General features: G+C 57.4%; 1 protein-coding gene across 2 annotated transcripts in view; it reads right to left on the reverse strand.

The window, feature by feature from the left end:
- Positions 1-5,147: 5,147 nt before the first annotated feature.
- Positions 5,148-19,072, reverse strand: part of TESK1 (testis associated actin remodelling kinase 1) — a 32,357-nt gene continuing 18,432 nt past the window's right edge. For both annotated transcript variants that reach the window (XM_048504476.1, XM_048504477.1), the window contains exons 3-10: positions 18,838-18,886; positions 18,498-18,644; positions 18,306-18,388; positions 17,540-17,630; positions 17,183-17,266; positions 8,117-8,206; positions 7,583-7,724; positions 5,148-7,071 (exon numbers count right to left, since the gene is read on the reverse strand). In XM_048504476.1, coding sequence (XP_048360433.1) covers positions 6,095-7,071; positions 7,583-7,724; positions 8,117-8,206; positions 17,183-17,266; positions 17,540-17,630; positions 18,306-18,388; positions 18,498-18,644; positions 18,838-18,886 — 1,663 coding nt within the window. In that variant the 3' untranslated portion in view covers positions 5,148-6,094. The remainder of the gene's footprint in view (positions 7,072-7,582; positions 7,725-8,116; positions 8,207-17,182; positions 17,267-17,539; positions 17,631-18,305; positions 18,389-18,497; positions 18,645-18,837; positions 18,887-19,072) is intronic.

A 19,072-nucleotide genomic window follows, 5' to 3' on the forward strand; every position in this document is an offset into this window, starting at 1 on the left:
TCCTTTTTCTTCCTTTTGCTATGGACATAACCCAAAAAGCCCTTTTTATTGTTTTTAACATCTCTCACAAAAGTCTGAGCTCATTGTGAGCTTTGAGTTTTCTGACTTTCTCCCTGCACCTCTTGGCTATTTGTTTGAATTCCTCTTTAGTAATTTCCCCCCTTTTTCCATTTTTTGTACATGTCCCTTTTATATCTCAGCTCTCTTGAGAGATCTTTAGACATCCATCCTGGTTTCTTTAGACACCTCCCATTTTTTCTCCTAATTGGAAATGTTTGAAATTGTGCCTTCAGGATCTCACTTTTAGGAAACTCCCATCCATCTTGTACTCCCTTCTCTTTTAGTATTCTTAACCATGGGATCACACCCAGAAGTTTCTGAAGTTTTCTGAAATCAGCTTTCTTAAAGTCTCGAACGCGCGTCCGACTAGACCTGGCATCCCCTTTCCATTGTATAACGAACTCCAGGAGAACATGAGGTTTTTTTTAAAAAATGCTGCCTCGCCAGGGAGCTCCCAAAAGGCTGCTTCCAAAACCGAACATAATAATGACATGTGGCTACAGCCAGGGGTGAGCACCAGGCCCTGGCCCAAGAGAAGAAAGGATGAGATGACCCACGGGCTCATGGAGACCCTTGTTGGTCTCAAGGGCGCCACCACAAATGGAAACTGCTTCCTCACAGCGGGTACCACACCTGGGTGCCATGCCTCCGGCCACCTGAGCCACGCCCCCACTGGGGCTGCTGATGCTGCTTTGTGAATTATTGTGCGACCAGTTCATAGTTCAGGTGACCCGAGGGTGGCTGGAGGCAGCCACAGCCCGTGGACGGTGGCTTCAGCCTGGATTCTGGAGCCAGGGCGAGAGGAAACCGAGGATGGAGGGGCACACCATCGTCCCGGGCACTCACGTCGACTTGTGTCTTGCGCAGGTTGGTGCCCAGAGGAGGCCTGGCTGCTCCATGGGGGAAAGTGCCTCTTCTTCTCCACCCAAGAAAAGAGGTGGGCAGAGAGCAGCGCAGACTGCGAAAAGAGGGCTGCTCAGCTGCTTGCCGTCACGTCCAAGCATCCCGCAGAGATACCGGTACCGTGCAAATGGTCACAGCTGCCCCACAGAGGAAGCCGGCAGAAGGCCCTCCTTCACAGTTCTCCTCCTCCTCCTCCTGGCAGCCAACTGGTCCCCTCCCCCTTTTGTGGGCTCTCTCTTCCGTGGGCTTTGGCGGGTGGGCACTGCAAGTATGTGCACGGATCCCGCGCTTTTATCGCAAGGACAGCCAAAGGGTTGCCAGCCTCAACAAACCGGAATTGCTTGTGACTTCAAAAGCAGGTTGAAGTGACCGAGAATTGTGGTCAGTGAGCTGGATGCGCGGCCCTCTCGGGAGCCAGGGCTCAGCTCCAAGGAGCTCGCCTGAAGGAGGGGCTCCCCCAGCTGGCTGGCTCTCCGTGGGGGCTTCTGGGCGGCCTATTTGCTCTTGTGTGAAATGCCAGGCGTGAGGAGCAGGCAGGGGTCAGCTGGGGGACGGAGCGGGCTGCCCTTGAAGACAGCCTGGGAGCTTTGGGGCAGCGAGGGCTCTTCCGGGGACCCCCTGCAACGAGCACATGAAACCTGCAGCCACACCGGTGCCCACCTGGCTTCTGGCGCAGGAGCCCCCGCGAAGGTGGCGCTTTTCACCTTTAAACCTGCCAGTCCAAAGTGCCCGGAAGGCCCCCTTCTCCCCCCTCACCCCCCTCTCTGGGTCTGAGGTGGGACTGGCAGGGGGGGCTTGTCCCTGCCAGGTTGTGGAATCCCCTCCCCGAGAGGCGTGCCTGGCCCCGTCTTCCCAGGCCTTTGGTGAAAGCAGGGGGCAGCTCCACTTCCTCCTTGTGCCAAATTGCCCTTAAAGATTGAAGTGGAAGCGGGGGTGACACCAAACCTCACTTCATACCGATTAATGGCGCATTACAGATCTTAACTGCTTCTATGACGGATGTGAGTGGCAGGCATGGGGGAGGGGGAGGGGCAGAGAATGTGACTGAATAAACACTCCAAATAAATGTTATGCAGGTTGGCACTTTCCTTCTTTTTTTTTGTCCCAGAAACCTCTGGAATCAAAAGTCTACTGGATCGGAAATAACAGCACATGGACTGAAGAAAAGAGCGTTCACACCCCGCAGCGTGAAAGGTAAGCACAGAGGAGGAGGAGGCTGCATTTCACCCTTAACTGGCAGGTTTAGGGGAACACAGATTGGGCCTCATCCGCCGGATTCCTCCGCCACGCGACCTGCCACTCATATTCCGCAAACCACTTGATCATTTGGGGCTGTCAGCTTGGATTTAGCCACACGATTTTGGCCAGAGGGCATTCCCAGCCCTGCAAGTGCAGGTCAGACTGAGCTACTAGAAGCCAAACAAGGGCTCTGCTGTTGAGTGGTGGTCTCTCTTGGCAGACTCTCCTGGCCCGCACAGCTGGTGTGGGGCCGTGGACAGAGTGCTGGGCTACAAGCCCGAATTTAAATTAACCAATACTTCGATCACGGCCATGCCAGCTTCCTCTGGCCTGGAGGCCTGTTTTTTTTAAAAGGGCAATTGATGATGATCATAAGACTAGAACTGGTTGCTTATCAGGTTCTTTGAGTTCCCAGCAGTCTTTTTTTTAAAAAAAAAAATAAGCCTCTAGTCCATAGGTGTCAAACTCGCGGCCCTCCAGATGTTATGGACTACAGTTCCCATCAGCCCCTGCCAGCATGATGCTGGCAGGGGATGATGGGAACTAGTCCATAACATCTGGAGGGCCGCGAGTTTGACACCTGTGCTCTAGTCCCACTAGCTGCAGAGCCAGGAGGAGGAAGGCGCACCTCCGACTCGAAAGGGGCTGGAGACTTTTAAAAAACGACGACTGGTCACTCAGATAATTTGATATGCACACTGAGATAACGTTACGTTGCTATTTAACTGTCTACTGAAAAATGGCCCCGGGAAGGAAGGACAGCGGCGGCCAGGAAAGCGTGCTGTGCAGGAGCCCGGTTGCCACTGGCTGCTTCGGCAGCTGCAACAGCCACAGGGATCCACAGAAGCCTGTCCCCGTGTGGAAAACGCCAAAGCCCTGCAGCACACTGGCTCTTCCAGGACTGTTTTGTTCAGGGGTGCCCAACTCTGGCGCCCCGGATGTTCATGGACTACGATTCTCACCCATTGGTCATGCTGGCAGGGGCTGATGGGAATTGTAGTCCATGAACATCTGGGGCGCCAGAGTTGGACACCCCTGGCTTAGTTGCTGCTTAGTGGAGATCTGGGATCCCACCTCCCCCACCAGGAGGCAGCGCTGAGACGCTGCTGCTAAGCAGGAGACCGTGGGAGACGACGGGAGGGTGAGCAGCTGAGCAGGAGATTCCGCCTTCCTCTCTGACAGTCGGCAAGCCAAGTGTGCCACACTGAAGAAGGGCAAACGGGCCCAAGACTTTTGCCAGAAGAAGCGTCACTACATCTGTGAGCAGCCAGCCTCGCCTCCAGCCCCGGTGCGCCTTCTGAGACGGCTGGCGGGAGACCCGGAGGGCGCCTCTCCAGCCTGAAGCCCCAGAGAGGCCCAGGTAAGTACAAGAGCCCCCACGCACCCGGGGGCGCCTCCATTTCCTGCCAGCTGCACAGAGGCCCCGCCCAGTCCCACCTCTCCAAGCTGAACAAAGCGAGGTGAGAGGGAAGGCATTTGTCAGCTGCTTCAAGACTCCTTGCAGGACAGAAAGGCAGGGGACAAACCCAAACGCTTCCTCTTCTTTCAGCCCTTTAAAAGGGCGCCCCCCCCCGGCCTGTTCAGCTTGGTAGGGAAAGTGAGAACGGGGGTGGGGGTGGGGGCCCTCTGGGCTTCGGTTCAGGCATGATGGGGAGGTGGGGTGAATGGAGGTGGGGGTATGAGGTGGCGTTCTTCATTTCAGAAGGCAGCTGCTTTGGTTTGCAGAAGAACAGCAAGACTGGAGTCCAGAACACCCCAAAAGTCTCCTGGGTGTCTACAGTACTGGGGGCGGGGGCGGGGCCGTGAGAGGTTGCTGTCAAGTCGTCCCTGACTTATGGCAGCCCCCCCCCCCCCGGGGCTTTGAAGGCAAGAGATGCTCAGAGGTGGTTTACCACTGCCTGCCTCTTGTGTAGCAACGCAGACTTTCTGGATGGTCTCCCGTCCGAATAATAACTGGGGCCGACGCTGCTTAGCTTTGGCGGTCTGAGGAATCAGGGTTCACCTGGGCCACGCTGCTCAGGAACCGCCCCCTCCGGTGCTGCTGTACTCCACTCCAGCTGGCTTAGCTCAGGAACAGTGGTGGGCCCGCGTGTGCCAGGCTTTATTGGGGGGCGGGCAGCGCAGAGAGCCACAGGGGCCCCCACTGAGAGCACCTCTTTGAGCTAACTGGCAGCAGGAGGTCCACCAACTCTTCTTCTTCTTGACACAAAACCTCTCCCAGACTCTGCGGAAGTCCTGAATGTGATCCCCGCTGAAGTCGGACTGCGGGCAGGATATGGACTTTCCCGACCCTCAGGGCTGCCTCCCCTTCACCTGGCTCAGGTAGTCTCTGCTACACTGGCTCAGCATTTCCCCCATGCAGCTCAATGGAATAAATTCTGCGATCTAGATACAAGTGTACAATTTGGTCCAAATTCTTGCCAGAGGCACCAAACCACCCCCTCCTCGAAGACCAGGGAAACATTTTAAGCTCCCACAGCAGCCCCCCCACCCGACAAAAGAGTCTGTTACTGCCAGATGTTTTCCAGACATTGAAAGAAGCCCAGCCAGAACGGTCAGGTGAGGACCAAGGCGCACCCCCCCCCCCCGCCCGCATCGCTAAGGTTAGCTGAGACACATAAGCACAGGATACAAAGAAGGGGGCAGGGGGAAAGGAAGGGTGGGACCCAGGGGTGGGATCCAGCCGGTTCGCACCACTTCGGCAGAACCGGTTGTTAAAATGGTGCTTGTAAACAACCAGTTGTTAAATTATTTGGATTTCCACCACTGGAACCGGTTGTTAAATTATTTGAATCCCACCACTGGAGGGACCCCCCCCCTTCCAGCAGCATTGGCCTCAAGCCCAACAGGGACTCCTTCCTGACAGAAACCTCTCCCCACCCCCACCCAGCTAACAAGCAGACCGTTCTGGCTCAGCAGCAAAAACCAACCCTGCAGGGCGGGGAGACACTTGTCAAGTTTTATTTCTGGAACACTTTAAATAAGGTGAATATATTAAGTAGCATTTGCCATCATTAAAAATGCAGCCGCGTCCTCCTCTGCCAGTGCACTGAATACGGGGGGGGAGGGGGAGGGGGGGAGCCGGGCCTCATCCAGAACGACCCCCGGCCACCATTATTGCTCCAGTGCAGAGGTGTTGGGCTGCGTGTGCTGGGAGTGTCCCCCTGGGACAGGCAGACCTTTCGGCTGGGAATCTCCTGCCCCCCCCCCTCTTCCGCAGCAGCCAAGGGCTTCCCCCACTTAAGAGTCTTGAGGACGCCCCCTCCCCCCGCCCCGTTTCTGACCCGTGTGCAAAGGGACCACAGGGGAAACCAACCACAACTGCTTACAGGACTCTCAGTTCCCTTCTCTGTTCTCCCTCCCCCCCCACACACACAAAAACAAAAGGTCACGTCTGGGCAAAGACGACCCAGCCCTGGAAGGGGGTGCCCCCTCCGCTGGCCCAGGAGGCAGCTGCAGCACCAGCCTTGCAAGGAAGATGGCTTGGGGATATTGGGGGAGGGGAGGCACTGAGGCCCGAGGGAAGTGACTGGGGGCTGCCGGTGGGCCGTCTCCTTCTCCCCCATGGAAGCCACGGGATGTGCGCAAGTGTGTGAGAGAGACGCAGCCCTCTTATTGCACTTCCAGCAAGGACTGGGGAGGGGAGGGGCCACCCCCCTTCTCAACAGCACCTGCAAGGCTGGGACCCACAACCCCTCTCTCGCCTGGCACCAACCCAATGGTACATGCACAGCCCCCACGCCCCAGGTTCCAGGGCAGGCCGAACACTGCCTTGGCTCTGGCCCACGCCTTGGCCCAATGCTGGGGGGAGGGTGCCCCATGGAGGCTCGCCCCCCCTCCTGCCCTGCCCTGCCCTGCAGGGGGACTCTGCAGCCTCTTCCTCGGCCCACCCTTAGGACTGGGCTTCGGGCAACTTGAGGCCGGGCTCGGCTTGTCCCGGCCCGGGGGGCTTGTGCTGCCGCGGGTGCCGCTCCGGCCACAGGAGGCTCTTGGCCTCGCAGCCCAAGTTCTGGTAGCGGGGGGTGGTGGTGGCTGGCCGGCGGCAGACGGAGGCCAGGCTGAAGCCGAAGGGGCCGAGGCAGCAGGCCGGGCAGGACAGCACCTCCTCCTGCTCCGCCACGCCGCCAGGGCCACTCAGGGCCAGCGCTGCCCCGGCCTGCTCCGGCTGCACGCTTAGCTCGGAGAGCCCCCCGCCCCAGACGTGGGGCTTGCTGTTATTGTTCAGGAGGAGACCGTTGGGGGGCCACAGCTGCACACCGGAGGTGGCCGTGCTGATGCAGCTGCCGGGGGCCACCGGCGGAGGGGCCGGAGCAGCCGGCGGAGTCTCAGGGCTGTCTGGGCCGTGGTCCGTCGGCTGGCGAGGCGGGCCGGGGGCGGGTTCGAGGCTGCTGCAGTCAAGCGCCAGGAGGCGGTGGCTGCGGGGCTGCGGCTGTCCTCGGCGAGGCATCTCCGGAGAGGTAGGCAGCGAGCGGCATCGGCGCCCTCGGGAGACGGGCTCCGAGAAGTCACACTGCGCCTCCACGGCAGGAAGCCCGCAGCGTGATGGGCGTGTTCCAGCCCAGGGAAAGGCCAGTGGAGAGGAGGCAAGGTCCGAGAAGGTCAGGAGATCAAGGGACTTGCTGGGCGCAAGCTCGAAGAGCTTGATCCAAAGCCCCCCCTGGGAGGAGTCCCTGGCGGGCCCGGGAGAAGGGGTTGGACTCCCGCTCGCGGAGTGGCTCTGGAGCCTGGGGCTTGAAGCCCGCAGGGCGAGGGCGGGCGGGAAGACATCCGACTGGCTGCGGGAGAGGCGCTGGTCTGGCGGCAGGAGCTGCTGGGCACGCAGGCCGGAGGGCGGCTCGGGGGTCGCGGGCTCCTGGGCTGCTGCTTTGCCTGAGGACAGAGGAGGGGGGGCTCAAAGCTGAACTCCCGCAGGACGAGCCACACCCAGGCTCCGACCCACAAAGCAGAGGCTCCAACAAGGGGAAGGGGGTGATCACCAGGAGGGCACGAGGATAGCGGGGGGGGGGGGGCATGGCACACTTCCTGTCAGAGGAGGAGTGGCGGCGCCAGCACCATCGACCCAGCTGGGCAGCCAGCGAGGGGGTCTTCCCTCGGAGCCAGAAGGGCAGCTGCACAGCAGGTAGGCGGGCGGGCGGGGGGGGGGCACCATACACTGCTCAGGCTGGCAGGTCAGGCTCGTGCCGTGCACAGGGTTCCTTACCAGGTAGGCTGTGGGCACGCACCGTGTGAAGGGGGTGGCTGTGGGGGGGGGGGGCGATTTTCCGCAGCCCCCAAGCGACCCAATGGCCTGCGCCCAGGGACCTGTAACCCCACGTGTCCCCAGCCCCCCCGCAGTGGGCCAAAGCACAGCCCCAGCTCGTGGGTGAGGGGGCAGCCGTACCGGTCAGGGCTGCCACGGGGCTGGCGGGGGTGCTGGGCCCGTCGCTCTGCAGGGTGGAGGCCCCCCCTTTGCGCTGCTCCTCCAGGATGGCTTCCAGGCGCTGCGTGATCTCCAGGAAGGAGGGCCGGGCGGTGGGCTCTATCTGGAGGGAGGGGAAAGAGAGAGCAACTTCAGTATGGAGCCCCCCCCCTTAACTGATCAGCCGCCAGCTAGGCAAAAAGTGCTGCTCAGAAGGGCCCCCCTCCCCAGGCCCAGAGTGGGGGGGCATCGCTCAGAGAGGTCTTATTCGCTTTATGCTCTTGGGTGGGGGGTGGTGGGGGGCAGCCATCTCTCACTGAGTACAAAGCCCCCTCTGCCGCTCACAAGAGTGCTGGATTTCAGCCCAAAGGGTTTGGACCCTTGGCCAGGTATGGAGGGGGCGGGGGGGGGGGCATGGCTCACCCGTCAGCACACAGATGCAAAAAGCAAAGCATGTGCCCCTCCCCTGCAAGTGGGGTGAGGGGAAGGGAGGGGGGCGTGGCAGGGAACACTTACGCTGCAGCAGTGGAAAGCCAACTGGAGGAAAGGCGCAGGGCAGTCGGCTCCGACCAGAGTGCAGAAGGCGGCCACGTCCAGCCCAAAGTCCTGCAGCAGACGAGAGGGCCGGGGAGGGGAGGGGAGGGGAGGGGAAGAGAGGCAGAAGTGGCAGGTCAGCTGGGGCTGGGCCCTGGACAGGCCACGACAGCCACTGTCTCGTATGGTGGTAAAAGTAGACTTTGCCCAGGAGGGGAGGGGTCTATCAATGACTACTCTCCATTTTGCCTCCTTTCCCACTGAGACTCAAGGCAGACGACCACACCGTGAAAGTGGCACCGGAGGGCCAGGGAGCCTGAGAGTGGACCTGAAACAAAGCTCTGCAGCCCCCGCCCCCCCGGATCAGACCATCCGTCCCCCAAAGCCCCCTCGGACGGGCCGGACGGGGCTCTCCTGGGCCTTTCACATCATTTGCAACGTATGCCTTTTAGCAGGAGAGGCCGGGGGTCGAGCTGCATCCCAAGCGAGCCTCCTCCCGCCAGGAGACAGGGATGCTGGGCCGGAATTTCACAATTAGAAACCAACTTCCTTATTTAAAAAAGCAGCAGCACTCAGGGCCTGATCTATTGCATAGCACAGGCCGGAGCCCAGGCACTCCAAGCAAGGCGGCACAGGCGGAAGACGGCCGTCCTCCTCCCGCACTGCCCATCCGCCTGGCCTGCGCCCGTGAATGCCGCCATCCTGAGCCCTTGATCACTGTGTCCTTCTGGACATTTCTGCACCTTTTTCAGCAGCCGCATTCTGGCCCTGGAGGCACTGGGGGTGGGGCCCGGGGGACTTCTGGACGCCACACAGCCAGCCGCAGCCCCCTCCTCAGTTCGCTAGCGGTCGAACGGCCAGAGCCCACCCTGAGTCAGGAGAAGCCCAAGCTGGGAGCTTCCACACGTCCAGCTTCCAGGGCCCCCCCCGTTCACCCCGGGACCATCCAGTCCACTCGGTCAAAAGTGATTTGTCCACAGCCAGCTCAGACAAGGTCCTGGGGCTAATCATGGGGGGGGGGAGGGGGCTGCAGCGTCAGGGGCTGCCTCTCACATGGCCAGGTGCAGAAGGCCAACGGCCACTTTTGGAGGAATTTTCATCCAGGACAGACTGGCCAGGGATGCTGGAGGGGGTTGGCCTTGGGGCAGGGGGGGGGGATGGAGGTAGTTGTGAATGTCCTGCACAGTGCCGGGAGTTGGTCTAGATGACTCGGGAGGTCCCTTCCAACTCTGTGCTGCTGTGTCTCTACTTCAGCATGGAGGCTGGGGGCCTCCAGCTCTGAGCCTGAAATCGCCTCCGCCAAGTCAGACTGCTGCCCACCCAGCAGAGGCAGCAAATGAGCAGACTCGGCCTCTGGAAGCCAAGAGAAGAAGAAGACAATCCAGGCCAGCTGTAATTTCCACCAGGAATCCATGGAAGGGAGGAAGGTGGTTGCGCACCCCCCCCCCCCGAACCTCCAGCGGGGGTTGATGAAGGACTGCGTGACTGAGAGAGACACAGGCACAATTTTCCTTTCAGGCCTCCGTCAGGCACAGCCATCACAGATCCCTGCCTGGCAGGGCCACCCTCCTCCCGCACTGCCCAGGGACGAAGCTTCAGAAGAGACTGCTTAAGTGTGGGGGTTTCCAGATCAGACATGAAGCACTGAAAATAAAAGAAAATCTAACGCATAAATGAAAACAATACACGTCGTCTATTCAGGCAGTGGCGTAGCTGCCACGGGAAAGGGTGGGGACAAACGCCCTGGGAGGGCCCCCATTCGGTCATGTGGGGGGCGGAAAATCGCTCCCCACACCCCTCCCTCTTCTCACCTCAGCTGGGCCTGGCCCCGCCAGGCGCCCCTTAGCCAGATACCCGTCCCACCAGGCCCAGCAGAGGCCACAGCCGACTCAGGTAAGTGTGGGGAGGCGAGGTCGCCATTTTGCCCCGGCGCCATTTCCCCCCGCTATGCCTCTGTATTCAGGTCTGTTCTGAGCAGCAGATTCTAAATTCTAAAGACCCTTTAGAAACCATCTGCAGGTCAGAACAACAATGCCAAGCCAGGCTACTCAGAGGAACCTCTCCAACCCCCGCCCCCCGGTCAGGTATGCCTCTTCCCTCCACCCCACCTGTCGCCCCAAAATGGCCATCTCTGCGCAGATGGGTCATGACCAGAGCAAGGTGTAACTCTTTTCCGTCAGTACATCTTCAAGGTCGCTTCTCTGGTATTCCACAAAATGAGCGTTGCTGTCGATTTTGTCCTGATACAACTGATACACTTTCTCATATTCTGCTTCATTGTCCAAAGTACAACAACATCAGAACCGATTTGAGAACTGTGTTACCAACAGGATTTATGCTCCTTTCTGATAAAATAAAAATGGCTAAGCTTCTAAATAACTCTAATGTTGAAATCTCTGAAGCTGTTGCTATATTTTTACTCTGTGTACTGCAAGTTGCGCAATAATGATCTTCTTATTGTATTTGAAATTCTTGACACACACCGGTTTTATGCCTAATAAAGGTTTTGGATTTGGATTTGGCCATCTCTGCAATGCACAATTTGACCACAAGGCGGCACTCCCTTCTCAGCCAGAAGAGGCTCCAGGCAGAAGACCATTGATTGGCCTTGAGACACTCAGAACTCCACAACAAAGTTTTTCACACCTTGTTGTTCTATTAATTTGTGGGAAGATGGGGAGGCGCATTCCTGCCGTTTGAGTCCTTGTTGCCAACCCAATAAAGACTTCTGATTTTACATCTAGAGTCAATTTACTGATCAAGACCTAACGCTTTCCCTCATCTTTTTATCTCGAAACAGTTGCTGAAGAGTTCTGGTCAATTCAAAAGCTTGTACACTTCTAAGTATCATTGGGTGGGTCCTCCTAGTAAACGACACGGCATGGACTGTGTTTGCAGGTAAAGGGAAGGAGCAGCTTCCTTCTGTCCCCCCCTCCCAACCCCATGTGACCTCCTAAGAGCCCCTCCCACAAGACCAGCTGCGCTCTCACTGGAGGGACAGCAGGCAGGGCAGAGGCATGTCCCCCCCCCCAGCTCCATTTCTGATTATCAAGCCAAGCACCAGCGGGGGTGGGGGGGTGGGGGGGTGGCAGAGAAGGGGATTCCACAAAGCCTTTGGATCAGAGCCGCATCTGAACTCCACGCCGAGCCAGGTAAGAGCTGAATACGTTCCCAAGATGGAGCTCCCTGGCCACAGGCCCCATATGAGAATTTTGCGACAATGTGGCTCAGACGTACACATTTTCCACAAATCCTGGCTCGTCTTAACCATGCGCACGGCCAACTCCCCCCAGAAGGGCCAGCCTGGAACAGGAGCAACGAGCTCCTGCAGCTGCCTCCGCATGCATGCCAAGGACTGTGTGGGGCGCAGGCAAACAGCAGCCGCGTCAGAGAAACCGGCAGGACCCAGGAACAGCCCCGGTGACCTATCTCCATCCCTGTTGAGAGGCTGGGGGTGGGGCTTGAGGTTCACACGGGAGCACGCCGTCCTCCTGAGGACCCAGGTGATAGCAGCCCCCCAGGGCCCAGATCTCTGGGCTGTGGGGGCCAAAGGAGATTCAGCCTTGCAGTCAGAGTCTGGTCACATCAGGTTCTTTCGAGTTGGGATCTGGGCAACAGCGGAGCCTAGAGCACCCTAGACAACTATCAGGGCAGAAAGAGGGGGCAGAGCGCCTGGACTACCTTGTGCAGACCGGGAACAATAGCAATATAAGGCACATACACACAGTGAGACCTTAAGGCACAGACAGTTTTAAAACCAGGTGGAGGGCACGGCCAGGCGAGTTCCTCCTCTGCTCCGCCTACGGAGAACGCTCATCCTGCCTCCAGGGTGACCTACATAGTTATGCTTCCTTGTTTCATCTTCACAGCAACCCTGCAAGGGCTGTGAGCCTGGGGCGAGGGGAGTCACCCGAGTGAGTTTCCTGGCTGAGTGAGATCTGAACCCAGATCTCATGTCAGAGAGTTGACACGTGAACCACCGCACCACACGCGCTCTCAGAAGCACCGAGAGACTTCTGGGCCAGCCACCGGTCACTCCAGCAGCACCTACACTCCCTGCCCAGTCTTAATGGTGCCCTGCGGGCCAACGCATCATTAAACAGTAGCCAGCCTGTGCCAAGGAAGCCACAGCCCAGAGCCACGCCAGAGCTGCACCACGCGAGGAGGTAGCAGGCGCCGAACCAAGCAGGAAGTCAGCAGCTCTTTGCAGAACGCCCCCCCCTCCCCAAAGCAGGTGACTCTGGAGGACTCATGCGCAGCCCCTTCCCACGGCCCAAATCTCCTCCAGCCAGAAAGCCATGAATAATCTCCCTGGTGCGGGGGGGTTGGGGGGTTGGGGGGCTGCTGGAAAATCCTGCCTCCTCAACTTTGGGGAGTGATTTGAGCAGATTAACACACATGGGGGTGAGGCTGACTCTGCAGACATTATCTCCTGGGACTTTGACAAAAGGCCTTTGACAAGGTCCCTCACCAAAGACTCCTGAGCAAACGTAGCAGTCCTGGGATGAGAAAACAAGTTCTCTTATGGGTGCAAAACGGGCTGGATGGCAGGGAGCAAAGAGGAGGAATCAATGGACTGTGCTTGGGCATCTTAGTGGATAGTTCCATGGGAATGTCAACTCAGTGCATGGCAGCTGTGAAAAAGGCAAACTCTATGCTGGGGATAATTAGGAGAGGAGTTGATAATAAAACCGTACATTTGCTCATGCCCTGTTATAAAGCCGTGGTGCAGCACCAAGAGACTTGGAGGATCAGGCTGTGGGTTCAGTTCTGGTCGCCACATCTCAAAAAAAAGGATACGGAGGAGATAGAAAAAGTGGCGCGAGGCGCAAAATTTGAGTATTATTTTGAGGATCTGGTTAATCTTCCTTATGAGGAGAAAAGCGCTTAGGGACTCTTCTTCATTTTGGAGAGGAGACGCCCGAGAGGGGATAGGATTGAAGTCTATAAAATTATGCATGGGGTAGAAAATGTTGACAGAGAGAAATTTTTCTCTCTTTCTCACAATACTAGAACCAGGGGGCATCCATTGAAAATGCTGGGGGGAAGAATTAGGACTAATAAACGGAAACACTTCTTCACGCAACGTGGTATTTGGCGGCGGGTTTCTGGAATATGCTGCCACAGAGGGTGGCATGGACGCTAAACCAGGATAGCTTTCAGTGCTAACTTTGGACAGATTTATGGAGAAGTCGATCTTTGGCTACCAATCTTGATCCTCCTTGATCTCAGATTGCAAATGCCTGAGCAGACCAGGTGCTCAGGAGCAGCAGCCGCAGAAGGCCATTGCTGTCACATCCTGCAGGTGAGCTCCCAAAGGCACCTGGTGGGCCACTGTGAGTAGCAGAGTGCTGGACTAGATGGACTCTGGTCTGATCCAGCAGGCTAGTTCTTCTGTTCTTATGAAATGGGGGAAAGCGAGTGGGGGCGGGGGGAGTCCCACAAGGCCCGGTATTGAGGTCAGTGCCACAGTTGTGGATGATTCCACATTGTTCAGGATGGTGAAAACCCAGGATGGGAGTGAAGAGTTCTTGGAGGGTCTCTCTCAGCTGAGCAAGTGAGCAGCTGCGTGGAAAACAATGTCCGTGGTGGGCAAAGGGAAGGGGATGAACGCTGAGACAAAAAATCCAGACTTCGGGGATAGGCTACTGAGGTCCGAATCTGCTGGGACTGAGGGGGGGGGGAAGACCCTGGGGGGTCCTAGCAGGCCGTTCAGTGGGAGTGCCAACCCAGGGGGCTGCGGCGGCGAAAAAGGCAAACTCTGGTTTGGGGATTGTTAGGAAAGGGGTTGAAAATAAAACAGTCGAAACTGTTGGGTCTCGTACAGGGCAGCGGAGGGCCTGCAGTCTGAATGCAGCACAGTATTACACCAGGTGTAGAAACAAAAGAAGTCTGGGGCGGCCAATGAAATGGATGCCAAATTGTCTCAGGACAGACAAAAGGAAATATGTCTTCACGCAAAGATAATTAAACTGTGGAATTCCCTGCCAGTCAAAGCAGCTGCGGCCTGGAGCACTGACGGGTTAAAAGGAAGGAGAGGCCCATCCGTACCTACTAAAAGGAGCCTCCACAATCAGGGACAGGAAATCTCTGGATCCCGGTGCCAGCAGGTGGCATCAGGGACCGTCTCGGCCTCTACGGCCTGCTTGTTTGGACCTCCAGGACAATTGCTTGGCTTCTGTATGAAACTGGATGCTGAACGAGCTGGGCCATTGGTCTAATTCAGCTGGGTCAAGGGCAGCGGCGGTTTTCCACCAAAGAACTGGTTCAGAGAAAACTGGTACAAACAGGTTTTTAGAAGGGAAATAACACCTAAAGATCTAGCCAAAGTAGATCAAAGTTATCATGCAAAATGTGGGAAGTGCTCGAATGCTGGCATATCCGGTGGACATGACCAAAAGCAAGAAAATACTGCATGATGATTCATGGTGAGATGCAAAAGATACTGAAAGCAAAATTTATATCAGATCCTAGATGTACGTTATTAAATATCTTGCCAAATAATGCATCAACAGTGCATAATCAATTGTTTAAACCAGGGGTCTTCAAACTATGGCCCCCCAGATGTTCATGAACTACAATTCCCATCAGCCCTGCCACTTGGCCATGCTGGCAGGGGCTGATAGGAATTGTAGTCCATGAACATCTGGAGGGCCATAGTTTGAAGACCCCTGGTTTAAACGGATGGTGACAGCAGCTAGAATTGGATTTTCAACAAGATGGGAAGCAGGCCTTGTGGAATGGATGAACAAGTCAACAGAATAGTCCAGAAGGGCAAAGGTGATGTCCCAGCCACGCAGCAATCCCTCCGCAGAATACGAAAGGAGCTGGGAAGCTTTTCTGAATTATGCTAATTGAGGAGCTGGGATAGTTATATAAATTAATGACTTGTACAATTAGAGCGTATGAGCATATATGAACTAGAATAAATGACTGAGACGGTATAATAATTTCTTGAGCCTTAAAACTATGATTGGAATTTAGGATGAACATAAGAACATGAGAACATGAGAAAGAGCCTGATGGTTAAGACCAGAGCCCATCTAGTCCAGCACTCTGCTACTCGCAGTGGCCCACCAGGTGCCTTTGGGAGCTCACATGCAGGAGGTGAACGCAATGGCCTTCTGCTGCTGCTGCTCCCGAGCACCTGGTCTGCTAAGGCATTTGCAATCTCAGATCAAGGAGGATCAAGATGGGTAGCCATAGATCGACTTTTCCTCCATAAATCTGTCCAAGCCCCCTTTAAAGCTATCCAGGTGAGTTGCCATCACCACCTCTTGTGGCAGCATATTCCAAACACCAATCACACGTTGCGTGAAGAAGTGTTTCCTTTTATTAGTCCTAATTCTTCCCCCCAGCATTTTCAGTGTATGCCCCCTGGTTCTAGTATTGTGAGAAAGAGAGAAACATTTCTCTCTGTCAACATTTTCTACTCCATGCATAATTTTATAGACTTCAATCCTATCCCCCCTCAGACGTCTCCTCTCCAAACTAAAGAGTCCCAAACGGCTGTAAAATCAAATGATCCAGATGCAGGCAAGCTTCACAAGGATATGTCTGATTTTAATTTTGTATTAAAAGCAACAAAAATTCAGCTGGCTGGTCTCAGGTTCTTATGTTAATTTCCACGGAATGGGGAGAAGTCAAGAGAACTACCCCCCCCCCCCCGGACAAAGTGCTTTACATTTCTGCATTCAACTCTCATAGCAGAGCCCTACAGAGCGCATAGAAGGGGGCTTAGGACTGGCTCTGGACCATTTATTCCACCGATGAGAGTGGTGGGGTGGGGAGGGGCAGGCCTGTGGCTCGGTGGAAGAACCCGGGCTTTGCACGCAGAAGGTGCCAGGTTCAGCCTCCACAATCTCAATTTGAAAAGGATCCGGCGGCAGCAGAGGTGTCAGGCCTCAGGGGGAGACCCTGGGCAGCCGCTTCCAGCCCGAGCAGGGGATATTGCCCTTGATGGACCACCCGTAGGCTGGTTCAGCCGAAGGCAGCTTCATGAGTTCATGTTTGCCAGAGAGGCGGAACTCTGCATCAGGCACGAGGGACCAACGACACAGAGCCCGGCTCTCTCCGTGGGCAGCAGCTCACTCCAGCACAACACACACAATCTGCAGGAACCTACAACCGGTCCGAGATCCCCACTCCTCTCTGGCACTCAGCCCCTGGGACTCCACCGCTCTGCTGCGTAGATTCCGTGCAAGCAGGGAACATCTCTTCATGCCAAGATCTCTGGGGGCCCCCTCAGACTGTGGCGCGCTGCCTTCAGGAAGGCTCCAGAACCCCTGACCTGCACCTGCCCAACGAGAACAGATCTGCTCTGCTCTGCTCTGACAGCCAGCGTTGCCCCCCAGGGCCTCTCCGCTCTCTCCTGACTCAACAGGCAAGAGCCTCTTCCAAGTTCAACCATCAATCAAATCTGCACATTCCGGGGCAGGCAGCGACCTCTCTGCTCGGCTGGGTGAGCCAGACCTCTGGGGTTCCTCCCTGCAGGGAGTCTTGGGGACGGGGTGGGGGGGGGGGCAGACCATCAATTACTCTCCTTCCTCTCCCGGCAAAGGTAATTAAGTGTCCGCCTGACTCTCCTGGGGAGGAAGCAGAAAGTGGGTGTGGCTTCTCCGCACTATTCCGAGGAAGCCGAGGGAACGGCCCTGCGCACCCCCCCACGTCCCCCCCCCGGCCATCCTGAACAGCCTCAGGAGGAAGAACGGGCTGGGAACTGAACTGGCCCCCTGGCTGCAGAGAAGCAAGACGGGTCTGGCCAAAAGTCAACTGAACAAACGGGGCGTCTTCCGGACAACGGAAGCCGCACCTGAGACTGTGGAGCCCCCTCTCTTCTTCCCCGGAGGCTTCCCCTACCTACACAGCCACAAGGAAGGCCCCCCGTGTGGAAAGGGTGGCAGGTGCCTGAGTGGCTTCATGAGAGGGTGGGCCGTGCCGTGGCCCGTGCCCGCAGTACAAGAGGAGCACTCCTTAGTAAGAGCCAGCGCCACCGACACGGCCTTCTGTGGATCAGGTCAAGGCAGGGGGCCCAGAAAAGGGTCTTACCTCAGTGCGGGGCAAGTAGTCTGGGTCAGCCGGCACCCGGGCCAGGATCTCACAGAGGATGATGCCGTAGGCGAAGACGTCAGCCTGGGCGGGTGGAAGAAGGAGGCTGTGAGCTGGGAGAGCAAGAGGGAAGCTGCCCCATGGCCTCCCTCTTCTGCAGCCCCCGCCTCCCACCACCCCTCGCCCCCCGCAGAAGGTGCCGTAGAGCAAAGGAAGTGGGAGAGCGGCTCTTCCCCCCCCCTTTCACACCGACAACCAGGCCCAAATCTCGCCCCCATCACACCAGAAAGCCCCCCTGCCCATGAGTAGGCCCGCACGAACATGAGAAGCAGGGACCCGGTCCCCCTTCCCCGTTACCTTCTCATTGTACAGCTCCCCACGCAGAACCTCTGGGGCCATCCAGTAGGGGGAGCCCACCACAGCCAGGGGTTCCTTTTCCCCACCCTCACTGGGGGAGAAAAAGAGAGGTTAGTGCAGAGCCCCACCCCCCACCCCGGGTGGGGGCAGGGAAGGCAAGTCAGCTGGGGGCAGCCTGGAAACCTGCATTTTGCTGGAGATTTGACCTGTGCGAAACCGTAGTTTTTAGCTCTAAAGAGTTTTTTTTCTCTCTCTTTGCATAGAACGGGCAGAGCGGGGGAAATCTCGCTGTACCCAACCAGGCTTTAGAAACGCTAACAGCCTCCCAGCCCAAAGACCACCCACAAGAAGAAGCGATCGGATCTGGGATCCTGCAAGCCGCCCCTGCCCTGTGGAGGAGGGCGGCAGGCCTGACCAGATATTCCACTGTAAGGGGAAGTTTTTAAAACACTGTAACATCTAACTTAAGGAGCCTGTCTTAGAATAAGATCAGCTAGGGCAATTGGCCATGCTGGCAGGGGCTGATGGGAATTGTAGTCCATGAACATCTGGAGTGCCACAGCTTCACCACCACAGAGCTAGGGTGTGTTTAGAAAAATGGCACGCTTACACCTTTCCGAAAGAGGGAGAGAAAAACTCCCTGGGGGGTGGGGAAGCCAGGCAGAAACTTGGGCGGCGGCTGGTGTCCAGATTCCTTGGCGGGCAAGACACAGGGCCTGTGGGTCGGGGGTGCTCTTCTGCTTCAGGAAAGGTCTTCAAGACTCACCTGTAGGTTGGGATCTTCTCAGCCAGGCCAAAATCGCCCACGACAGCAGTGTAGCCGTTGTCTTCACATTTCACCAGGCAGTTCTGGGACGGGTGGGAAGGAGAACCGCCTACAGTAAGGGCCCTCAGCAGCCTCCCCAGCCCAGGAGAGGTCCTGCAGCAGTGGCAGGAGGAAAGGGGGCAATCTACCTACCTTGGAGGTGAGGTCGCGGTGGAAGATGCCCTTGCTGTGGAGGTAGCGCAGGCCGCGGGCGATGTCCAGGGCCAGCTTGCCCCGCACAGGCCAGGGCAGGGGGGCGGGGCTGTCCAGCAGCTGCTCCAGGTTCCCGCCATTGATGTACTGAAGGGAGACATGCCCGGAAGGGGTCATGAAGGCGCAGCACCTGCCGGCAGCCCACCCCTCTTCTCTTCCCACCTCAGGAGCCCCACACGTCCCTCGGCCCCGCTGCAGCCACTGCCCCCACCAAAAGAGGCCTGATCCAGCCCTCCCCCGCTCCGTTGCCCCACAGCCCAAACCCAGCCGCAACTCTCACCTCCGTCAGTGCATGCAGCTGGCCCTGGTGCACACAGACACCCATGAACCTGGAGGGGGCAGAAGGAGAGCACAGAGGTCAGCCCTCGAGCCCGGGACGGGCCCCTCAACTGGGCACCTCAGCGACATGAGCCAAACCACGGACCGGACCGCTGCAGCGGGAGCAGTGACGTCGCCCCTCCTTCCTGGCTGAGTCGGCAGGTTGACTGAGAGTTCACAGCACTTTTCAACTGTCA

This window comes from Sphaerodactylus townsendi, linkage group LG07 (genome assembly GCF_021028975.2).
Source record: "Sphaerodactylus townsendi isolate TG3544 linkage group LG07, MPM_Stown_v2.3, whole genome shotgun sequence".
Lineage (NCBI taxonomy): Eukaryota > Metazoa > Chordata > Lepidosauria > Squamata > Sphaerodactylidae > Sphaerodactylus > Sphaerodactylus townsendi.